General features: G+C 46.5%; 1 protein-coding gene across 15 annotated transcripts in view; it reads right to left on the bottom strand.

The window, feature by feature from the left end:
- Positions 1-23,579, bottom strand: part of CDC14B (cell division cycle 14B) — a 102,613-nt gene that overhangs the window by 48,042 nt on the left and 30,992 nt on the right. For 10 of the 15 annotated variants that reach the window (XR_011379078.2, XR_016235914.1, XM_051818507.3 and 7 more), the window contains exons 2-4: positions 12,578-12,668; positions 11,957-12,032; positions 8,924-9,016 (exon numbers count right to left, since the gene is read on the bottom strand). Coding sequence is in view for 12 of the 15 variants with exons in the window: in XM_051818507.3 (XP_051674467.3) it covers positions 8,924-9,016; positions 11,957-12,032; positions 12,578-12,668 (260 nt within the window). In the remaining 3 variants the exon portion in view is untranslated. Of the gene's footprint in view, positions 1-8,923; positions 9,017-11,956; positions 12,033-12,577; positions 12,669-13,827; positions 14,266-23,579 lie in introns of those variants that run through there. The other 5 variants (XM_051818542.3, XM_070049697.2, XR_011379083.2 and 2 more) reach the window with 4 other exon arrangements.

Below are 23,579 nucleotides of genomic sequence, written 5' to 3'. Positions count from 1 at the left end.
CTGGACACAAAAGGGAAGCAAGGGATAGGATGTGTGTAATACATATATTATGTGATAACATAAGTAAATCGTCACATCTCCTCCACAGCAAAGAAAAAATTCTGCATCACTTAAAACTTTTTTTTGAATTTGAGAGAGAATATACACGAGCACACGACAATCTACTAATTCACTCCCTGAATGCCCACCACACGTGGGGACTACATCAAGGTCCCCATTACGGATGGCAAGAACGCAATCGCTTGATTCATCACCCCTGCCTCCCAAGGTCTGCACTAGTAGGAGAAAACTGGAGTCAGCAGGGAGCCAGATATGCAACCTAGCAATTCGGCTATGAGTATCTTCACTGCTAGGCTAAACGCCTGGCCCCTAAATCTCTTTAAAAAAAAATTACACAGCCTTTCAGTTCAATAGTTTAAACTTTTCAAATTAGTTCAGCTAATGAAAATGAGTGAATTGTCCCTGGATATGATTGCACATAAGATATATTGTTTGTGTAGCAGGGACATTTTTTTAAACATCTTTTTTTTTTTTAAAGATTTTTATTTTATTTTTTTGAGAGGTAGTGTTACAGACACAGAGGGAGAGACAGAGAAAATGGTCTTCCAGCCACTGGTTCACTCTCCAAATGGCCTGTGCCAGGCTGAAGCCAGGAGCCAGGAGCTTCCTCCAGGTCTCCCACGCGGGTGCAGGGGCCCAAGCACTTGGGCCATCTTCCACTGCTTTCCCAGGCCATAGCAGAGAAAAGGATCAGAAGAGGAGCAGCTGGGACTAGAACCGGTGTTCATATGGGATGCCAGCACCACAGGTGGAGGCTTAGTCTGCTATGCCACAGCACCAGCCAGCAGGGCCATTTTTAAGACAACAAAAACAACAAAATCTTGGGCTATTAAAAACTGTAATCTCTCTCTCTCTCTCTCTCTCTTTTTTTTTTTTTTTTTACAGGCATGGTGGACAGTAAGAGAGAGAGACGAGAGAGAGGTCTTCCTTTGCCGTTGGTTCACCCTCCAATGGCCGCCGCGGCTGGCGCGCTGCGCTGATCCAAAGGCAGGAGCCAGGTGCTTCTCCTGGTCTCCCATGGGGTGCGGGGCCCAAGCACTTGGGCCATCCTCCACTGCACTTCCTGGCCACAGCAGAGAGCTGGCCTGGAAGAGGGGCAACCGGGACAGAATCCAGCGCCCCGACCGGGACTAGAACCTGCTGTGCCGGCGCCGCAGGGCGGAGGATTAGCTTAGTGAGCCGCGGCGCCAGCCAAAAACTGTAATCTCTTAACACTGGGCAGGAGGAACCCCACAACCACTTAGAAATACTCTGAGTTATGGGCCGGCGCCGCGGCTCACTAGGCTAATCCTCCGCCTAGCGGCGCCGGTACACCGGGTTCTAGTCCCGGTCGGGGTGCCGGATTCTGTCCTAGTTGCCCCTCTTCCAGGCCAGCTTTCTGCTGTGGCCAGGGAGTGCAGTGGAGGATGGCCCAGGTGCTTGGGCCCTGCACCCCATGGGAGACTAGGAAAAGCACCTGGCTCCTGCCATCGGATCAGCGCGGTGCACCAGCCGCAGCGCGCCGGCCACGGCGGCCATTGGAGGGTGAACCAACGGCAAAGGAAGACCTCTCTCTCTGTCTCTCTCTCTCACTGTCCACTCTGCCAGGAAGGAAGGAAAGAAGGAAAGAAGGAAAGAAGGAAGGAAGGAAGGAAGGAAGGAAGGAAGGAAGGAAGGAAGGAAGGAAGGAAGGAAGGAAGGAAGGAAGGAAGGAAGGAAGGAAGGAAGGAAGGAAGGAAGGAAGGAAGGAAGGAAGGAAGGAAGGAAGGAAGGAAGGAAGGAAGGAAGGAAGGAAGGAAGGAAGGAAGGAAGGAAGGAAGGAAGGAAGGAAGGAAGGAAGGAAGGAAGGAAGGAAGGAAGGAAGGAAGGAAGGAAGGAAGGAAGGAAGGAAGGAAGGAAGGAAGGAAGGAAGGAAGGAAGGAAGGAAGGAAGGAAGGAAGAAAGACTGACTCCGAGTTACATAAAATTGGCAGACTACATCTTTCCACAGTGTGGCATTCATGGCTCCTCCCCCAAGACCACACTGCTTGTTATCGATGGGAGAGGGCCTATGGCTCAGGCTTTATTTTAGACAAGAAATCAACCCTACTTTCTCAAACAAGGCCTGAAGCCAGGACGCCTAACAGATCTGCAACCAAGGATCATAAATGATCAGAGGGCCACTTCTCTCCCCCAGGATCACAGGCAGCTGAAATTCAGGCAGGTGCACTTGGGTGACGAGACAGTGAAACTCTTTAGAATGTGGTGAGTGCAGCCAGCTGCCTCTGCCACAGGTCATTTCTTACTGCCCTCACGCCTCCACTCCTGGCTGCTGTTCAGTTGCCTAGTAACTGGTGGCCCTGCCCTTCACAACACCCAAGAAGGGTGTGTCCCCGGGTAGGTGTTTATGAAGACTTCGGCCAATCCACCTGTTCAATCCTCTGGTTTCCGTGGCTACATATGGATAGTCATTTGCTGAACTGGATTTCCACCTGCTGGTCCCACATCTTCATCCCATGATCCCTTTTCCCTGCAGCCACCTCAGCCCAGCACTGACCAGTCCAGAATAACTAAGTCATAAAATAGACCACCACGTCAAAAGATCATCATTAAATAATAGGTCTCAAGACTGTTATTAAACTGCTGAGGCAACCTCAGATTGGACACAATTAGTATTCTACTCACAGAATGCTGAGTTAATGTAGTCCTAGAATTTAATTAGCATCATAATTTTCCACATAAATGCTTACAATGTAAGCCACACTAAAGGCTATACAAACTGCTTGAGAATAAAAAATAATAACATTTTGAAAGGGGAATCTACATGTTACACAATCAGCTCTACCAAAGCAAACTATTAAACACCGGAGGAAATAAAATTTGCAAGCTATGCACCAATAGTACATGTGTGCCATTACTTTTCTTTCAAACGCTTCGTATTGGGGCCGATGTTGTGGCACAGCAGGTTAAGTCACTGCTTGTGATGCTGGCGTCCCATAGGGACACCGGTGCATGTCCTAGCTCTTCACTCCTGATCTGGCTCCCTGCTAATGGCCTGGGAAAAGCAGCAAGGATGGCCCAAGTGTTTGGGCCCCTGCTACCCATGTGGGAGATCCAGATGAAGCTCCTGGCAGAGGCAGAGAGAGGGTTCTTCCATCCGCTGGTTCTCTCCCCAAATGGACACAACAGCTGGAGCTGGGACAAATTGAAGCCAGGAGCCAGGAACTTCCTTCAGGTTCCCCTCGTGGGTGCAAGAGCCCAAGCACTTGGACCATTTTCTACTGCTTTCCCAGGCCATAGATCTTGTATATGCAAATGCAGTAAAAGCCTCAATGACTGCGTTTACCAAAGACACACAGTTGGACCTCAGTGCTCAAGAGGGACTGATTTCAGGACTGTCCTCAGATCCTAGAAGCCCTCACAGAGGCCACACTAAGCCCAGCAGACACCCATGTGCCACCAGGAACGCCTGCTCAGCTTCTCGCTGAAGCAGACCTCAGGAGGCAGCAGATGATGGCTCAGGTAGCTGCAGTAGCTGGAGTTATGTCACCCTTAAGGGAGACCAGGACTGACCTCCTGGCTTCCAGCTTTACCCCTGGCACAGACAGACAGACAGACAGACACACACACACGCACACACACAAAGCTAACAGCATAATATGTGCATATATCCTCTTGAATACTTCAAATCATCTCTATAATGTTTAGGGAATATGACAAGGAAAAGTCTGTGCATGTCCCCACACACACAGAACTGCTTTCAGTAATTCTGAGCTGTGGTTGGTTGAATCCATGGAGGTAGGGCTCTCAGATTTGAAGGCTGACTGTACCCATTTTTTAAATCCCAATCAACCATGAAGTACACCTAATTACTCAAGTTCCAACTTCCCAAATGCTAATAAGTTGGTAAAAACCAATGGGAAATTGCTCTACCTTTGGAAATTTATTTAGTAAATGAACCCAAAACCTACTGAAGCTCTGTTCGATGATTTTAAAACAGATTGTAAAATTCTGCTTTGTGGCTACTAGAACAACACTTAACCATGAAAACTGTTAATTAAAAGGAAACAACTATTCATTCTGCCTCTTCATCAGGAAATTTGGCTTCAAGGTAACCAAAAGCCCCATCTGTTTGAGGGAAAGTTAAAATATCATAAAAGAGAGCCAGCTAATAAATGAAGGATGAATGATATAATTAAAATAATATAATAACTGGCATTGTGGCACAGTTAGGCAGCCGCCTGTATCCAGTGTCAAGAATGTTGGTACGAGTCTTGGTTACTCTGCTTCCAATCCAGCTCCCTGCAAATGTGCCTGGGAAGGTAGCTGATGGCCCAAGTGCTGGAACCCCTGCTATCCACATTGGAAAACCACATGGGAGATCAGGGTTCCTGCCTTTGGCCTGCCCAAGTCCTGGCATTTGTGGCCACTGAGGGAATAAAAAAGAGGACGGAAGATCTCCACACCAACCCCACCCCCAATCCCTAGACCCCGGCTACATTCCCTCTGGGCTCTCCAATTCTCTCTGTCACTTTACCTTTCAAATAAATATAGCAAAATCCTAACAAAACTTATTCAAGTAAGTCTTGTCAATTGTTTAAACACTAAATGAAAGGTTGATTGCACGGAATACTTCAGGTCAATTTTGGAGAAAAACCCTAAACACTGAAGGGATCTGATTGCACCTAGTTCAGTGGTTGTTTTTAGCCACCTTTGATGATAATGTATTTTATGTTTCTGATGAGATGCAACCTTCACTGTTAACAAACAAACCTTTAGATAGAACTTCCCATACAGAAGAAATATACAGAATGAAGAAACAAGCTAAAATTCACCACCAAATTCAAAAGGTAGCACATTCTACAGGACGACAGGGCTCATCTCTTCAGAAAGCCAGTGTTGCCAAGAAAGAATCATATGGGGGGTGGGAGGGCAGCGGAGAGAGGTCAAGGGTACAGCTACTTCACCTGTGGTCCATGTGAGGTACTGGGGAAATGGGAATACCATCTGGGTATAAAGACGGTAAAACTAGCACTGAAATGGAAGAACAGATCCCTGACAGAAAGTGCATGTTTGTGTGTGTACAACGCACACTCATACATATACATGGGCACATGTCCGGCTTCCACAAATACAAGATTTTCTTCTTAAGAGAGACTTATCTAAATGTCTCAAGGGTACAAATATTTGTTTTGTACATGACATCATGTTTTATTTACAATGAAGTGACAGAACAAAATTATAATCTTCCATTTTCAAACTGTGCTTTCAATACATAAAAATTTGCTTTAAAAGCCCTTAGGTTTCCACTTAAAATTTCACTCTGCTTTGTAATGATGGGTTAAGTACCACCATCCCAAAATCTGCTAAGTTTCAGCCACTGACTTATCACAGAACACAGCAAACTAATCTTGGAAGACAATAAGAGAGAACGAAGGAAGAAAGAAAATCCCAAAACTTAGGGCATCATTTATGTTCTTCAACATTTTCACAGTGGTGCCAAAGATGTTTAGCTTTGCTCTGACTTGTTACGGAGGATTCTACCAATTGGATAGGAGAACGGGTAAATCTATTGCCAGTTCATATGAGGCATAATGCTTTCAAGCATGCTGAAGACAATGACCAGGCAAACTGCCCTTCCCACTCCTTGTGGGCGCCTCAGCATCTGAGAGAAGGGCTAACAAGGACAAGTGGTATCTCAATCTGCACCTTAAGTATCGGTGAAGCCTAATCTCTTTTAAGATTAAAAAAAAAAAATACTAATGCTTTATTCCTGTGACTCAAAGGATCAACTCACACCACCTCCCCACTCCATATTGTCTTTTTTGTGCATATGAGGCCAGATGGAAGAAGACTCCTTTCAGAAGCCCAGAGTTTAAAAGGGCACATAAACAGAGGGAATCCATTTGGAATATTTCCTCCCTGACAATTCTTCCTCCAGATCTTCTGCTTTTGTCTTAACATGACCATGCCACGTCGATCTCTAAAAAGCCTGTCTCCAAAATTTCTCAACAACACCAGAAAAGGTCACCAAGCCTGCACATCAATTTTGTACAGGATTATTACTCATCTGTACAAATCTTTAATCCCAGTATTTAGAAGATTTCAACCAGATCAAAGCTGCACTTTGGCTTTTAAAAAAATTATTTTATTTGAGAGGCAAAGAGAAAGAGAGGCCTCCCGTCTGTTGGTTCACTCCCTAAATGTCTTGGAGCAGGGAACTTGATCCGGGTCTCCCACATGAGTGCCAGGGACCTAACCACTTGACGTGCGGCAGGAAGCTGGAGTCAGGAGAGGAGGCAGGACTCAAACCAGGCACGCCCACATGGGGTGCAGCCATGCACGGTCGCGCCTCAGCTGCCACACGGATGCCTGTGCCTCCCTTTGACCTTCTGAAGCGTCTATATTATATCTTGACATAGGAGGGGGCTTTCAGGGGAAACGGTCATGGCAAACACCACTGATGAACGTCTACACGAGGATGTCAAAAAATCGTGCACTACAATAAACTTATCTTTGAATTTAATTTCCCACAAACTTCTTGAGGTACCCATGTATGTTTTACTATATTATCATATATATACTTAGGCTGTCTTATCTAGCATGGGTGCAGCTCTAAAAGGCCGCAGTCCTGGTCCTGGACTCCAATCATATCGTATCTAGCTTTGAAACGAGCAGAGTACAAAGCTAGGGTCAATGACTCCATGAGCTCACCTGGAATTTTCCTAACCAATCAAGTTAGCACTGACCTGAATGTGTAAGATCCTGGGAGGCTTTCTAAATCTAAAATATATTAACTATAGAAAAACAAACTTCTATGCCAAATGCAACCACAGAGTCAGTCAAAATGTGAATCCAAACTGGGAACAAATAAGCCAAGAAACATTCAGCAAAAGTATCAAGGGGTTTTTGTTTCTCCACTAGCAGTTTTTAAAAAAAGACAGCAACAAGAAATGATTTCCCTTTTTGTTTAAAGAATTATTTATTTACTCAAAAGGCAGGGGAGGAGGTAGGAAGGGGCGTGCCAGTAAGAGAGACCTTTCACCTGCTGGTTCACTCTCCAAATGTCCACAACAGATGAGGCTGGGCCAGGCCAAAGCCTGGAACTCCATTCCAGGTCTATGTGGATGGCAGGGACCTAGCACTTGAGCCATCATCTGCTGCCTCCAAGAGCGTACAGTAGCCAGGAGCTGGATCGGAAGTGGAAGGACCAAGCACTTTTACGGGAGGTGGGACATCCCAAGCAGCCAGCATCGGAACTCCTGCACCAAATGCCTCGCCTGCCCTGGCTTTTGTTCTTAAGACAACTCTGAGTTCCCGCCACCCCCACAGCCACCTCCTTAGTGGTTCTTCACGGTGAAGTCACCACACCTGGCTCTGACTCCACCACCTGCCAGAGGTAAGTGACTGAGCCGGAAGCAGCCCTGCAGGGCTTGTCTGCTGTGTGAGTTCCACTCAGTGGCGTCCAGTCTTAGAGCTGCCCCAGCTGCCCAGACTTTCTCCTGGGCAGGCAGAGGCAAGACTCAAAGATGCACACCAGGGATCCTCTGGGTACGATGAGACTGCTGGCTGTATGCCTTGCTCTGTGAAGCTGTCACAGGGTGCCTCTCCCTGCTGACTGGCCAAATAAACACCCACCTCACCATACGCTGTCTTTCCTGGGGTCCTGGCACTGCACAGACCCTTTTCTGCCTTTTAAAAATGTTTATCAAGGATGTAGCCACAAGCACAAGAACCACAGAGAGAGAGTGGAGCAGCCACACACCTGTGCACACGCTCCCTCGCCTGGGTGAGCGAGGACTGAGACTTCAACAGACCTCAACCACTGCCCGGGTTTCACACTTTCCGGGATGACAGTAACAACACCTGAAGGTTTCTCAGAAACCCATCTCTCGAGTACTTCTGTGAGTACAAGCAGGAAAATGAAACAACCCCACCCAAAACAAAACAAGGCCTTGGTCACTGTTAGTGATACACCTTACACATCAAAAAGGAAATTACAAAGCAATTTCAAATAGTATCAACCAAAAGTACAACTTTTGGGCTAACGGTTGTAGACGCCACATTATCAAACTGTTTACCAGTACAGAATTTCAAGTGGGGGAAGGCATGACAGGAGCCAGTGGGGAACTGGAGGTCAGGAGTGAAAGAACTCACCCAAAGAGTAACAGCTACACCCCTCACTCTGCGGTGAGGGTAGGGGGCAGGGAGTGGAAGCAACACCCCTGCCCCGGCTTCTCCCTCCACTCCACAGCACAGCGGGCTTCCACACGGATGGGGATCCACCCTGAAGTGGCTCTTAAAACCCACTAAGGGTAGACAAAGCCTGACTTCAAAAACAATCTAACTCTTGTGCCAGTGCTGCCTGTTTTGTGCCTGTGACCTCCTCAGTGAGGTGCCTGTTCTCCTCTACGGCTGACCTGCTCAGTTCCCCAGGGACATGTTCTGAGGCGAAGGAGATGATCTTAGTTAGAAAGAAACTGTCTATCTATATTCAGTTACAAAGCATTTATACCTCTTGTGATATACTCTTAATTTTTCTTTAATCAGTATTAGTCCTGATCCGGTCACCTATCCTCACAACTCACAGCACTGATCAGGAGTTAATAAAAACAGCTTTGTGGGCATCATTTTGCTAACTTTAAGGATCATAACATAATTTTTTAAATGATCTGTTTTAAAATCATCTTTAGGCTCATTGCCAAATAAACTGGAACACGGAAAGATCCAAACCCCCTCAACATAAACCTTCCTAAACTGGTCATTTTTAAAAACCAAGGCATACACTTTATGGAAAGAAATCGGGACATTATCTTAGAAAAAGTAACTTCAAAATTCCAGCCGCAAATCTGAAGGAACCGCAGCTGTGCACATTTTCACTAACACATAGGAACTCAGCACTTACCATATAGCATCCAACAAGGAAAGCAGCATTTGCTTGTTTTCTCTCATCTGAGCCAGTAAAATGAATAATTTTCTTCCTTAGCATTGTAATGGACTGCACAAAAAAAACAGCTGTTAGTATCTTCTTTTTAATTGTGAGTTTTCCAAAATTTTACTTCGTGATGAAGACAAATCCCCAGTCTTACACCTAAGTATTCATATCAGCAAGATGTTTGAAAACATTAGCACCGACACCTCCCAAAATACCATCTCCCTTCTTCCCACAAAAGCCATCTCCTGGGATAAAACAAACGTAATTGAAGAGCAGGAGGGGAAGGAATAGACAATTCTAGAAGCACAGCCCACCTCTAGAAGGAGACACAAGCCAGTCAAGGTCAGGGAAAACTTTCTTTCCTCTTCCTACTATTCAACTTTTTTTTTTTAAAGGTCTTTTCCAAAAGCCTTTAAATTAATAAAAGGGTATACAGGACAGGGCAAAAATAACCCATGATATTAGGGATGCTGACAGTGAGTAACCAGGGCAGGGGTGCTGTAATGGCGAGAAGTGAGGTGCAAGGGGCTCTTCCAGGGTGCTGAGGCTCTGTTCCTGACGTCAGGGTCAAGGTATTTACGCAGGGACATTCAGTCTACAGAGATTCACAGAGCTGTACTCACACGATCTGTGTTTGCTTCTGTATGCCTGTTATACTCTTACCAATGAAGAGTATGGCGTTTTAAAATGAGTGGAGCAATGCACGACCGGTTAGCACTTCCTGGGCCGTGTGCTTCACTCCCGTTGAGTGAAAATCGATTTTCCGGGATGAGTGAGGGAGCAGAATATATTCCACTCAACAGGCATGTCTTTATAGGCTTCTGGAAGTCACTGTTTCAATGAGGAATGTGTACATCTTTCCCAGTACTTGTTACACAGAGCAGGAGATCCAAGATCATTAAGAAAACAGAAACCCAACCAGACATCTAGCAGAACAAGCACAAGACACTGTCCACTCAAACTCTCATCCGTTCTGCTGTTACTAACTGAACAGGAAGTCATGCTTCAGTCAGGCCGCCTGGTCCACATGTTCCCAGGTCCTCCAGTAAACAAAACCTGTTGGGTTCCGTCTTTAAGGGCTAGGACATTTTTGGCTGACCCAATGGATAAAAGTGTACAGATGGCTGAGCCCTCCAGGGGGTGGGGTGGGGCCTGGGACCTTCCAAAATTAAAGCAAAGCAAAGTCCCAGGAAGAAGCAATTATTTTTAGCTTTCTGCCCTGTCTGAAACCAAAGAGCTGCCACCAGCAACTGAAAAAGGGAAGGAGAGATAGGAAATAGAGGTCCTAGAGGAGAGTCCCTCCTGCTATGAATGTGCAGCGGCTAAGACTTAATGCTCAAGGAAAGGACCTGCCAAGTGATCCATACATTGTTAACTGCATTAAACTTTTTGATTAAAGACAAGTTTGACTGACTCTCTAATTCAGTAACTTATTTTTTTAAAGTATCTGCCCTCTTCCCCAAGTTATCGTCCCAAATGCAGTATTTTCTACTAGGGAATCTACAGTGACTAATTGGGAACTGCCAGCAAGCAGTACACAAACACATCTTAAACTCAAATCAGTGAAAGTGCGTGTGTGTGTGTGTGTGTGCCTGTGTATGTGTGCATGCGGGCACACATAGCTCTCAGTGGTATGTTCTCTGCCTTGTTTCCCCGCCTCCCTCATGATATGCATGTATGAAATGTCACCGGGAGAGGTCACAGTTACTACAGTCACATGGGAGCTCCCTGATGGGGCAAGAGCATTCATTTACAGGGGTGGGGCTGTTTGTGGGCACTCCCTGTCACTGCAGAGGCAGAAAGCACACAGGCCGCAGCCAGGAAGAGTTCCTTGCTAGGTTTCGGTGCCATCAGGTCACACAGTAAGAGGTTCACTTCATTTCCACTTTGGCTTTCCAAGTATTTGAAAATCAAATAACTCAAATTTAAACTATTTAATCAAAACTCTAGAAAATGGGGGTAGGTGTTTGGACTAACAGTTAAGACCCCAGTTAGAATGCCTGTTTCCCTTATCAGAGTACCTGGGTTCCAATGCTGCCTCCAGTTTCCTGCTTACTGTAGACCCTAGGAAGCAGTGGTAATTGATTCAAACAGCTGGATTCCTGCCATCCACACTGGAGACCTGGACTGAGTTCCCAGCTCCAAGCTTTGGTCCTGGGGAGCTTTGGGCCCTGGCCATTGCATGTGGGAAGGCAAAAGAGCTTGGAGCGCTCTCTCTCTGCCTTTCCACAATTTTTGAAAAACCTCTATATACATTTATTCTACGCCTGTAGTAACGAAACATCATGTATATGTCCCAAACATCCCTGCAGTGGTAATATGGCATTTCCTTAAAAAAAAAAAAAAAAAGACACAGTAGTCCCCCCTTATCCACGGTTTTGACTTCCTAAGTTTCTGTTTGCAGAGGTTAACCATGGTTCCAAAATATTCAATGGAAAAATTCCAGAAATAAACAATCTGCAAGTAGTAAATAAATATTATAGTATATTGCTATAATTGTTCTTTTATTATTAGTTACTGTTAACAAATCTTTTACTGTGCCTAATTTATAAGTTAAAATTTATTATAGGTATATTCTTATATCTTGAAGTACTCTTTTGAGTACTTCAAGAGTTTGTGGGAAAATGTAATTCAAATGTAGGCTCACTTTGATGCAAAAAAGTTTTGAGATCCATGTACAGTTAGGTTTTTCATAATACATACTTTCTGTGAACGTTCTGAAAACCTCTCATATGGATGGACTACAAATTTTCTTTGCACCACAGCTTAACTTTTAATCTCATTTTCTGCAAACTTTTGGAAGTACTTTTATACGTGGGGGGTGGACCCCTCACAGGAGATACAGGGCGTGGTTCTACCTGTGGTTTCATGTATCTCTGGAGTTCTTAGAACAGACAGCCCCCAAAGAGAAGGACAGACTACTGTGTGTTTTCCTTACTTTTCTCCCCACGATTTAATGAACAATGATTACTTTGGTCAAATCTTAAGTAAAAGAGACTTTACCTTTAATTTCTTATTTATCTTGCAACAATATCTGTAAACCATTGCCAGATTGAGTGGTCCAAAATCTGCATAAAAGCTTTAAAATGAAAAATAAAAACAGACATGTATATTCTTGTGCTCTGAATAGAAATGCCCTGTTTGGGGTCTACAAGATCAGATTAAGACAAGAAAGCATACACTGAATGGCTATTAAGTCACACAATTTAAAGGGACTGCTGCCTTACGTGGAACAAACAATCCGGAAAACAGTGCCCACTAACAAATCCCACAAGGGCACCACCCTAACACCTCAATCTAACCTCAGTTAACACGACAATCACTTCTAAGCAAAAATTTGCTTTTCCACTAGCCAAAAGCCCAGTAATCTTACTTTAGGACATGTTTATATCTCATGGCAGTGTAAGTTATCAGAACAGCAAATCTAAAAGTTTAAATTTAGAAAGGTTCTCTCATTTTAATTTTTCCCCTAAAGATCTATTTTCTTGCCAAGGTTAAAAGTATTCTGCAATTAGCAATGAACAGGTAAGTTTCCAAGGCTACTCCACTTATAACCATACCTTTAGATTTAGACTCTTCAAAATAAAAACTGTTACCAACAATCTTTTAAAAAGCAATACTTACTTCTCATATTCAAGTTCATTATCTATGCTGAAATAATGTTCATTTGATGCACTCTTTGGTCTGCTGTAGAGAATGGCAAAACAAAGGCGATCTGAAATGGAAAAATTGCAATGTTCCTTCCTTCGGACTATTAAGACGTTTCACTTATGATGCAACTCTTCAAAAATGAAGGCAAAATCTTACTTTTCCTATGCATGTTTTGTATGACAGAGGTGGTAATGGGTAACTTCAAAATATTCTATTTTGGTAGGGAACAAATGAGCAAATCTTTAAAGGGGAAATTGCGTTTCACCGTTTGAGAAGTAGTACGTGGTTTTTCTTGTTGGATGTGGTTTAATTCGTGAAGGAACCACTTGACCTAAAACGCCGGCTCCCCTGGACTGACAGGCATCGGCGTTGGATGGCTAGCTTCTCGATCCTTTTGGCTACCTTTCCAAGACATCCTAGAAAGTCGTTTCAGTGAGAAAGCGCCACTTTTTAGGTAATGACAAAGAATGCTTTCAAAATCCCTTCAAAATTACCACTTACGGCTCCAGCACACAGCACAACAAACTATGTGTTTAACCAACTGTTCTGAAGGACCACTACTTTTTTTAGAATTCAGACTCACTACTTGGGGATTCGTGCAATTAGGCAAATTATCATTGCAACAGCAGCAATGCGCGGTTTCTGCAGGATGAGTCTGAGAGGAGCGTGTGTTGCACACACAGGGCTCGCCTGCAGAGAGGTTTGCCAAGATGGGCAGGTAAGCGGAGGGGCTACACCCTTCCCTCCCCCGCTCCCCGAAAGTCACCAACACCTCACAGTAGTAACACTGGTGGGGCTCCAACCCGGGGCAAAGCCAGCGCAGCCTCCCAAATCCGGCATGCGCTCGCTCTCAGCACGGCCGCGGGTGGGCAGAGCGGGGACGCCAGCTGGCTCGCTTCCCCGAGTCCTGGTTTAAACATTTCTTCCTTCCTTTCTTTTTGGTCTGCAACTCAATTCGCACAACGGGCGCCCTCACTTCCTCTAAACCCAGCGACAGCGGCGCTGCACTGCACGGCGGCGGCGGGTGGGTGGCCGGCCCCGAGCCACCGGCGACCTCCGGTCCCGCGAGGGGACCCGGCACGGCCCAGGCCACGGAGTCCCCGAGCACCCACGGGAGCGCGCCCAGCCCCCGGCCAGCGTCCCCCCGAGGCGGCGGCAGCGGCCCTGGCCTGAGATCTCAGGCACCTTGCGCCCGGGCCCCCGCGGCAGCCCCGCACACTCACCTTTGATCACCTCCGCCCGCAGCCGCGGCCCCGCGCCCGCGCGGCTCATGACTCCCAGGCATCTGGAAGGCGGAGCGGAGGGAAGGGCCGGGTGGGTCGGGAACAAGCCACTGGCCAGAGAGAGGCGGCTCCGCGACCACACCCCCAAGTTTAAAAAACAAAGTTTAAAGGGCCGAGCCCCCGGGCCTCACGGAGAGCGGCCAGCCCGGGGAGGCAACCCCGGAAGCTCGCGACTCCTCGCAGCAGCCCGCCGCGGCGCGCTGAGGGAACAGAGGCCGCAACGTGGCCCTGCGCCCCGCAGCCTGCCCAGGGCCATGGGGCCGCGCCGGGGTGCCGCCGGCGCCCCCAGGGACCCAGGGAGTCCGAGCATCTCGCGAAGCCCCTCGGTGGTGACAGGGGGTTGGCGGCCGACCAGCCCCAGGGTGACGCGCCACGCCCGCCCTGGCGCCGCCCCCCCGGCCGCCGCGAGGGGGCGCTGCAGCCGGGCCGCGGCGGGCAGGCGGGGAGGCGCCGGGCGGCCCTGCAGGCCTACGACTCTCCAACTCGTCAAAGACATGCGATGGTTTAAAAACAAGATTTCTGAGACACCGTTCGAAGTAACTACTGAAAATATTTTCAACACATGTTCGTATTTTAATCTCAAGCGAGAAACTTAAGTCACGCAGGTTTTGTTATCTGCTCTCCTATGGTGCTGGAATTGTGGTCATTTTCTTTCCGTATTTCCCCAAGTTTTCTACAGAAAACCAACAGTTCTCTGAGGACGTCTCCTTAAAACCTAATACAGTTAACAAGTCTTCCCCGAGAGCTGCACTTGACCGTCTCACTGCAGTACGTGCAATCCATATGGTGTGTACCTCAGCAGGAACCTGCACCCCTCCTAACCTTACCCGAAAATGCAGGAGGGATCAAAGACTTGAAACCCTTAAAACAAAACTCACACACACACACACACAATCACGAATTCTCTCATAATCTCAACTGGGCAAGACTTTTTTTTTTTTTAAGTCAGAATTAGAGAGAGAGGAAGGGTTAGAGATCTCCCATCCGTTGGTCACTCCCCAGTTGGCCACAACCGGCTGGCCTAAGCCAGGAGCTTCTCCGGGTCTCCCACATCGGTGGCAAGAGCCCAAGCACTTGGGCCATCTTCTGCTGCTTTCCCAGGAACATGAGCAGGGAGCTGGATGGGAAGCTGGGCAAACAGGACATGAACCAGCGTCTATATGGGATGCTGGGCATTGCAGACAGGCAGCTTAACCCACTATGTGCCACAGTGCTGGGGAAGGCTTCTCTAAGAAATGATTCAAAAGTCTTAAGAGAACCGATTGATAAATGGATACACATTTCAAAACGTTTATTATGGCAATAACCACATAAACCAAATTGAGATGAACTGGAAAAAATTCTGTAAATTCATCACAAGAAGATGCTTGCCTACGTTGGTATGTCATTACAAAACTACAAATGCAACTTGCAATATGGGGTATTATTTTTTTTTTTCCCCTCAGACTGGCAAAATTCAAGAATTGGCAAACTATGCCAGGGAAGCTGAGAGTGAAAGCAAACTATCCTATCAGCTGCCTGCAGGGGGACCAAAGCCCAGGGCAACTGCATGAAGGAGGTCTGGCAAAAATGTTTAAGACTGAGACCTGAAAAGAGCACCAGGACAGCCCGTGAGCTACCACCTTCACCTGTGTGTACATAAAATCTTATTTTATTTCATATACATGAAGCATGGTACAGGAAACTCTCCACAGCCAGTCTCTGCAAGGAGACACAGTCTGCTGGCAGTGGGTGCCTCTGTGACATTGAAGTGGGTCTCTGGGAAACAGGAAGGTGTAAAGAGAGGGGCCTTTCTGTAGCTTCTGCATTTTACACCATGTAGTAGCTATTCAAGATTCTGAGGCTCTGGAAACAGAAACTTGTAGGCTTACAGTGTTTCCCCAGAGCTGGCTCCTCATGGGGGGGGGGGGGGGGATGCAGTCGCAGGCAGCTGCATACATTCACACAAGGGCACCGACTGATGACTGCTTTTGGTTTCTACACATCTCATGAAATTGCAGTTTCCAAGTCCAATTCTGAAGTTCAATTCCCTAAGGAACATTTTACTATCACACAGAGCCAAGAGGGACAAGAAATCACGTATTTTTGATGTCCACTTACCTCTCACCTCTCTCATCAGAACTGCAATAAAGCACCATAGGAACTAGAGGGCTAAGCAGATGGACGCTCATGGGGTAACTGGAGCTAGATTAAGAGCTTATAATAGTTTTCCTTAAATGTTCATTATTAATCTTGTAATCCTACGAGGGGGCTTCAAAAAGTTCAGGGAACATGTGTGTTATGAAAAAAAACTATACACTGAAGCTGGTACTGTGACTTAGTGGGCTAAGCCTCCCTGCGGTGCTGCCATGCCAGCTCCACTTCCAATCCAGCTCTCTGCTGTGGCCTGGGAAAGCAGTAGAGGATGACCCAAGTCCTTGGGCCCCTGCACCCATGTGGGAGACCCGGAAGAAGCTCCCAGCTCCTGGCTTCAGATTGGCCCAGCTCCGGCCTTTTCGGCCATTTGGGGAGTGAACCAGTGGATGGAAGACCTTTCTCTCTGTCTCTCCCTCTGTGTCTGGAACCTCTCAAATAAACAAAATCTTTTTTTTTTAAATAAATTAATAAAAACTATAATGGACTTCAAAATTTCTCTACACAAGATTTGTTTTTTTACTTGAAAGGCAGAGAAATAGGAAAAACAAGACAAATCTTTATCCCTCAAATGGTGACAACATGAAAGACTGGGCCAGGTCGAAGCTAAGACCCAGGAACTCCAACCTGGTCTTTCACATGGGTGGCAGGGGCCCAGTGCTCTTGGGCTACCCTCTGCTGCTTTCTCGGGTGCATCAGCACAGAGCTGGATCCAAGGCAGAACAGCCATGACTTGAACTGGCATTCTGATACGGGATGCTGGCTTCTCGCTATAACTCTATAACAAGCAGCAACTTAATCCTCGGTGCCACACTGGCCTCAACATCTTCTTTTTTTTTTAAAAAATTATCATTATTTGGAGGCCGGCACTGTGGCGTAGCGGGTAAGGCCACTGCCTGCAGTGCCGGCCTCCCACATGGGCGCCAGTTCGAGTCCCAGCTGCTCCACTTCCAATCCAGCTCTCTGCTATCGCCTGGGAAAGCAGTAGAAGATGGCCCAAGTCCTTGGGCCCCTGCACTCATGTGGGAGACGCAGAAGAAGCTCCTGCCTCCTGGCTTCAGATCGGTGCTGCTCTAGCCATTGTGGCCATCTTGGGAGTGAACCAATGAATAGAAGACCTCTCACTCTCTCTCTCTCTGCTTCCCTGTAATTCTGCCTTTCAAAAAAATAAAATAAACCTTTAAAAAAATGATCATTATTTTAAAGGTGGGGATTGGGGTGGGCTGTTCATTCCCCAAATGTGCATAATACCCAGGACTGAGTCAGGAGGAAACCAGGAGCCAGGAACTTCATCCTGGTCTCCCAGGTAGATGACAGGGATCCAAGTACTTGGCCATTACCTGCTACCTCCCAGGGTGTGCATTTTGCAGCAAGCTGGACTAGAACTTGAACCCAGGCACTCCCACAAAAGATGCAGGTATCCCAAGTAGCACTGTAGCCACTGCCCAAAATGCTCACAACAATAAACTTTTAATCAACTTTGAAGTCCATTTCCTGCAGCTTTTTGAAGTACCCCCGTATCATAAACTCATGTATACACCTTTTCATGTTTTTATTTTCAAAAACAGTAATAAATCTTCTTACCTAACCTCCCTGCCTCACTGACTGTTATAACACAGTACAAGGAAATGAAACCTCATGATTTTAAAATGTTGATAAAGGGGCCGGCACTGTGGTATCGTAGGCTAAGCCTCTGCCTGCGGCACCAGCATCCCACATGGGCGCCATCTGTGTCTGGCTACTGCACTTCAAATCCAGCTCCCTGCTGATGGCCTGCGAAAACACTGGAAGATGGCCCAAGTGCTTGGGCCCCTACACCTGAGTGGGAGACCAGTAAGAAGCTCCTGGCTCCTGGCTTCAGATCAGCCCAGCTCCAGCTGTTGAGGCCTTTTGGGGAGTGAACCACTAGATGGAAGACCTCTCTCTCATGTCTCTCCATAACTCTGTCTCTCAAATAAATTAATAAAACTTCAAAAAATCATCACTGTAACATGTTTTAAAATGTTACTAAAAACGTTTAAAGGGCCTCATTTACCTGCAGATCTCTTTTAGCTTTTTTGGGCTGACATAAGCACTGCCTCCTCCTCTAATAAATGTTTGTTAGAGAAATGAAAAACACGTTCCTGTATAACAACTCGATATTAGGGAATAATTAATCATAAAACAGTGAAGTATGTGTTCTAAATTACTGAGAAGGATAAGTAGGAGTCAGCGAGAACAACAATATGATGTCACTTAACCTCTGCAATTTCAGTTACCTGAGTCAGCCGGGCTCTGAGAATATTACTATCTATCATACAGGGAGAAATCTAGACATGCGAGGGAAACAGAGAGAGAAAAGGGAAAGACACAATGCAGGGAGGGACCAGCAGGACTGATGACAGATGATAGAGACAGATTACCGTGCCTAACTTATAAATGAGTATCCGTTATACTTATACCTGAATAGATAAAACATAGTACATACAGGCATGCTGTGTGGTTTCAGGCATCCACTGAGGGTCTTGGAACATATTCCCCCCAGGTTAAAGAACCCCACGTGGACCTAGACACACAGCAGGCATTCTGCACTTCACACTTGCCCCTGGAAGTGCACTGACTTCACAGGTCATAGCACAGCTACTGGAGAAATGCAAGGCTTCCCACAGGGTGGGCAAGTCACTGCAGGACAAGCAGCTGACAGGTGGACTCCCACCCCGGCTAGGGAGCGAGCGAGGAACAGGCCCCCATCTCAGCTCCACAGGAACACAGACAGTAGATACCAGATTCTCATCAAGGGGAGCTGGGGAGAAATGCTTATACAACACTACTCTAGGGGCCGGCGCTGTGGCGTAGCAGGTAAAGCTGCTACCTGCAACACTGGCAGCCCACATGAGCGCTGGTTCAAGTCCTGGCTATTCCACTTCCGATCCAGCTCCCTGCTAATGGCCTGGGAAGGCATGGCCCAGGTCCGTGGGTCTCTGCACCCACGTGGGAGACCTGAAGGAAGCTCTTGGCTCCTGACTTCGGATCGGCTGGGCTCCAGCCATTGCAGCCCTTTGGGGAGTGAACCAGCTAATAGAAGATCCCTCTCTGTAACTCTGCCTTTCAAATAAATAAATAAATCTTTAAAAAAAAAAAACCACTAATCTAAAAAAGCAGACACATAACCCCTAAAATAACAGTGATGGCCAGCAGTTACTCAGAGTTAGTGCCAGATATTAAACTTAATTAACATCCATGCAGTCGGGGCCTGTGCTGTGGTACAGTAGGTTAGGCCTCTGCCTGAGCACCAGCATGCCATAAAGGGTGCTGATTTGAGTCCTGGTTTCCAATTCTGATCTATCTCCCTGCTAATCGTCTGGGAAAGCAGTAGAAGGTGGTCCAAATTCTTGGGCCCCTGCACCCACACGGAAGACTCGGACGAAGCTCCTGGCTCTTGGCTTCAGCCTGACCCAGCCCTGGTTGTTAAGGTCTTCTGGGGGAGTGAACCTGTGAATGGAAGATCTCTTTCTGAGTTTCTTCCATTCTCTTTAAAAAAGAAAAAAAAAAATCTGAACACAGGTCATTTGTTTGAAGCCTCAGACTTTTAAGTATCAGCCTCAGAGACCTGCCCTAATATAAACCAAGAGTAATTAAAACCATGTGATTTTAGCATAGCACTATACAAACTGGACCTCGGCATTTCAATACCTAGTATATGAGAAAAACCAGTGTTTCGACTCAGTGACAAAGAAGGTGAAAAACATCCATATACAGTCAAATTATGAGTCAGTAATTCCTTCTAGGCCTCTATACAATGGAAATTGCTTAAATAAACCAAGAAAGGTATAAAAAATGCTTATACAGTGGACCTGGCGCGTGGTGCTGTAGGTTAATTCTCTGCCTGCGGTGCTGGCATTCCTTATGGGCACCGGTTCTAGTCCCGGCTGCCTCTCTTCCAGTCCAGCTCTCTGCTATGGCCTGGGAAAGCAATGAAGGATGGCCCAAGTGCTTGGGCCCCTGCACCTGCATGGGAGACCGGCAAGAAGCTCCTGGCTCCTGGCTTTGGATCAGCACAGCTTTGGCTGTTGTGGCCATTTGGGGAGTGAACTAACGGATGGAAGTCCACTCTCTGTCTCCTCCTCTCACTGTCTGTAACTCCATCTCTCAAATAAATAAATAAAATCTTTAAAAAAAAATGCTTATACAAAATTGTTGTTCATCGTGGTCAAAAACTGAACATAATCTGAAGATCCAGAAACCGTAGAATGAAACAGTGTGGTAGTGTCTTACAGTGGAGCACCATACAGCGTGAGTGGGCTGGGGCCACACACAGCACGGACGACCCTTACAAACATCGCTTTGCGGAAGGAGCCAGAAAGAAGGGTACACACTAAGACTCCACTCGTACAGATTTCAAAACCAGACAGATTCATGACAACACGAATCAGAAAGGCATTTATCCCTAACAGGGGTGGTGACCAGGGAAGGGCACAAGGATTGGCTTCTGGGGTGTCGCTGCATTTTCAGCTGCTCCAGCAAAGTATCCGAGGTTAAGCACTTTGTCAAAAGGAAAATGAGAGACAGAAATATATTTAGCTCTCAGTCTTGGAGACTGAAAACCCAAGGTTTCACCCCATCCCCACCCCCAGCTGTATCCACGGCGGAGAAGCAGAAAGGGAAGTAGCTTCCTGCAGAAGATGCCAAAGCACAGGGCGGGGGATGGGCTTGCTTCCCAATGGCTCCTGAGTGCGCCAACCGTGGAAAATGCGCGAATCACCACTCCTGCAGGCAGCTCAACATCCCACCCCCCCTCAACATTGCCACACTGGGGACCCAGCTTCCAGCACAACCTCGGGGCACACACAGACCACAGGAGACCTTCGCAGCTGTGGCAGTATTATTTCCTGGTCCTGCGCTAGTTATCACCCAGGACATACGCAGGTGTTCACCGAGTTACTCTGTGGGAGTACCTAGGATTACAAATACCTCTATGTATAGATGTGTGTGTGAGTATATGCATTAAGGTAATTAAGAGCTGAATACACTCATAGGTAGTAGCTGTGTTCCACCAGCCTGGGTTGCAAGAACAGTGATGGGTATGTGTCATGAACAGAAAATATGCTTGTTGTATTGCATGAAGAGTCTGGAAGCAGCATCACAACATATCTTCACCTATCCTGACTGACACATAATTTAAGATTTACACACCGGGCTGGTATTGTGGTGCAGTGAGTTAAGTCACCACTTGCAAATGCCAGCATCCATAGGGGAATGCCCAGTTTCCAATCCATCTCCTTGCAAATGCAAACGCACCTGGGAAAGCAGCAGCAGATGGCCCAAGTGCTTGGGTCCCTGCCACCCACATGGGAAACCCAGATGGAGTTCCAGCTCCTGGCTTCGGCCTGGTCCAATCCTGGCCATTATGGCCATTTGAAGGGGGAAGATCTTACTCTCTTTTCCTCTTTCAAGTAAGTAAAATATGTAAGTACATGATATTGGATTGTAGGAGCTGACATTGTGCAGTGGGTTAAGCTGCTGTTTTTATAACATCAGCATGCTTCTGTCAGAACACTAGGTAGAGATCCAGCTGCTCTGCTTCAAAGCCAGTTCCCTGCTAATGTGGGAAAGGGCCTGGGGGGGGGGGGGGGGGCACACACACACACATGGGAAACCAGGATAGAGTTCCAGGCTTCTGGTTTTGACCTGGCCCAGCCCTGGTTGCTGCAGCCATTTGGGGGAGTGAATCAGTGTATGGAAGATCAATCTCTCTCCCTCTCCTTTTTCCTTGTCATTCTTTCAAAGGAATAAAATAAATCTTGAAGAAATTATAATACCAGATTACAACCCAAAGTGCAAAATACCATGCATCAACATATACTATTGTCAGGAAGGAACTGGATAGAAAAGAGACAAGTCTTCATTACACGGGAATTCCAAGTAACATACTTCCCTCTGAAAAGCATGGACTTTCCAAAGGAGAAAGCTAGTAAGCACTGCTTTCACCAAGTGATGCTGATAACCCAGCGGGACCAGTGAATGTCACACACCCCAGCAGACAATGTGGCGCTCATGCCCAAAACCCCCAAAACCCTGTACCAGGAGACTATCAGATAAGTAACCCAAGCTGAGGAGCATTCTACAAAACACGTGACCAGCACTCCGCAAACCCATGACGGTCATGAAAACAAGGCAAGATTGGGAGACCTTCTGCAGCCTTAAGTGACTAAGGAGATGGGTGACAACTAAACACAAGGTGGCATCCTAGACCAAATCTTGGAGCAGACAAGGGACGTTAAAGGAAAAGCTATGCTATCTAAATAAGTGAGGAGCAGGATGCTAACAAATGTTGGTTTCTTAATGTGCCACAGCAATATGTTATGAACTGAACAAAACTCATCCGTGGAGGCCCTGGTGCCCAATGTGATGTTGCAGGAGACAAGGCCTTGAAGGCGGTAACTCGGGTTAAAGGAGGGGTACACAGGTGGAGCCCCGTGTCACTGGGTGTCCGCTCTCCCCAGTGCAGAGGACAGGCCACACGAGGACACTGAGAAGGGGGCTCCCTGCCTTGGACTTGCAGGCCTCGGAACTGAGAAAGTACATTTCTGTTCTTTAAGGCACCCTGACCATTCTGTGTGGAGCTAAAAATCAATGAGGCCACCACCAGGAACCAAAACTGCATGAAGAATGAACAGAACACTCTGTACCATCTTTCTTTGCAATTTTCTGCGAATCTACACATAACCAAAAGGAAAAAATACCTGTAGCATGCATAACAAAGAATACAAATACTAAAAATAGTCCTATAAAATCTTAAAATTGTACAATTCAGTAGAAAACTAAGTCATATATAAAAGATGACCAAAAGACATGTTTTATTTACATAATTTATTTAAATTATAAAAATGAAAATTGGGCTGGCGCTGTGGCACAGCAGGTTAAAGCCCTGGCCTGAAGCGCTGGCATCCCATATGGGCACCAGTTCTAGTCCCGGCTGCTCCTCTTCCGATCTAGCTCTCTGCTATGGCCTGGGATAGCAGCAGAAGATGGCCCAAGTCCTTGGGCTCCTGCACCCACGTGGGAGACCTGGAAGAAGCTCCTGGCTCCTGGCTTCAGAGGGGCACAGTTCCAGTCATTGCAGCCATCTGGGCAGTGAATCATCGGATGGAAGACTCTCTGTATCTACTTCTTTCTGTAACTCTTTCAAATAAATAAAATAAATCTTTAAAAAAATGAAAATTATAAAATAATGTAATCTCATTTCCTCTTGTCAACTTGGAAAAAAATGGAAAATACTGAAATTGAGGCAGGAAAACTTGTGAAGACATTGCTACTTCTACACAAAGGTGGCAGGACTGACAGAGTGTCCTGGGGATGGTCTGGGAGTTATTCCTTATAACGTAACCTTTGAGATCTTCCCCTGGTGGAAATGCTGGCCAGGGAGCCCTGGAAGAAATTCTAAGGGTGTCACTAAGACTACAGCAGTCTGTAGTAAAATGTGATGAAAATTAAAAGTCACCAATATGGAGATAATCACACACAACATGACTTACTTACACCATGATGGGAAATTAATAAGGGAAATCAATACGTAATCT

The sequence above is a fragment of the Oryctolagus cuniculus genome, chromosome 1, assembly GCF_051225735.1.
Source record: "Oryctolagus cuniculus isolate XC-2025 breed Fujian yellow rabbit chromosome 1, ASM5122573v1, whole genome shotgun sequence".
Lineage (NCBI taxonomy): Eukaryota > Metazoa > Chordata > Mammalia > Lagomorpha > Leporidae > Oryctolagus > Oryctolagus cuniculus.
Note: the sequence above shows the minus strand (reverse complement) of the source record. Positions and strands in the feature narration are given on the sequence as shown.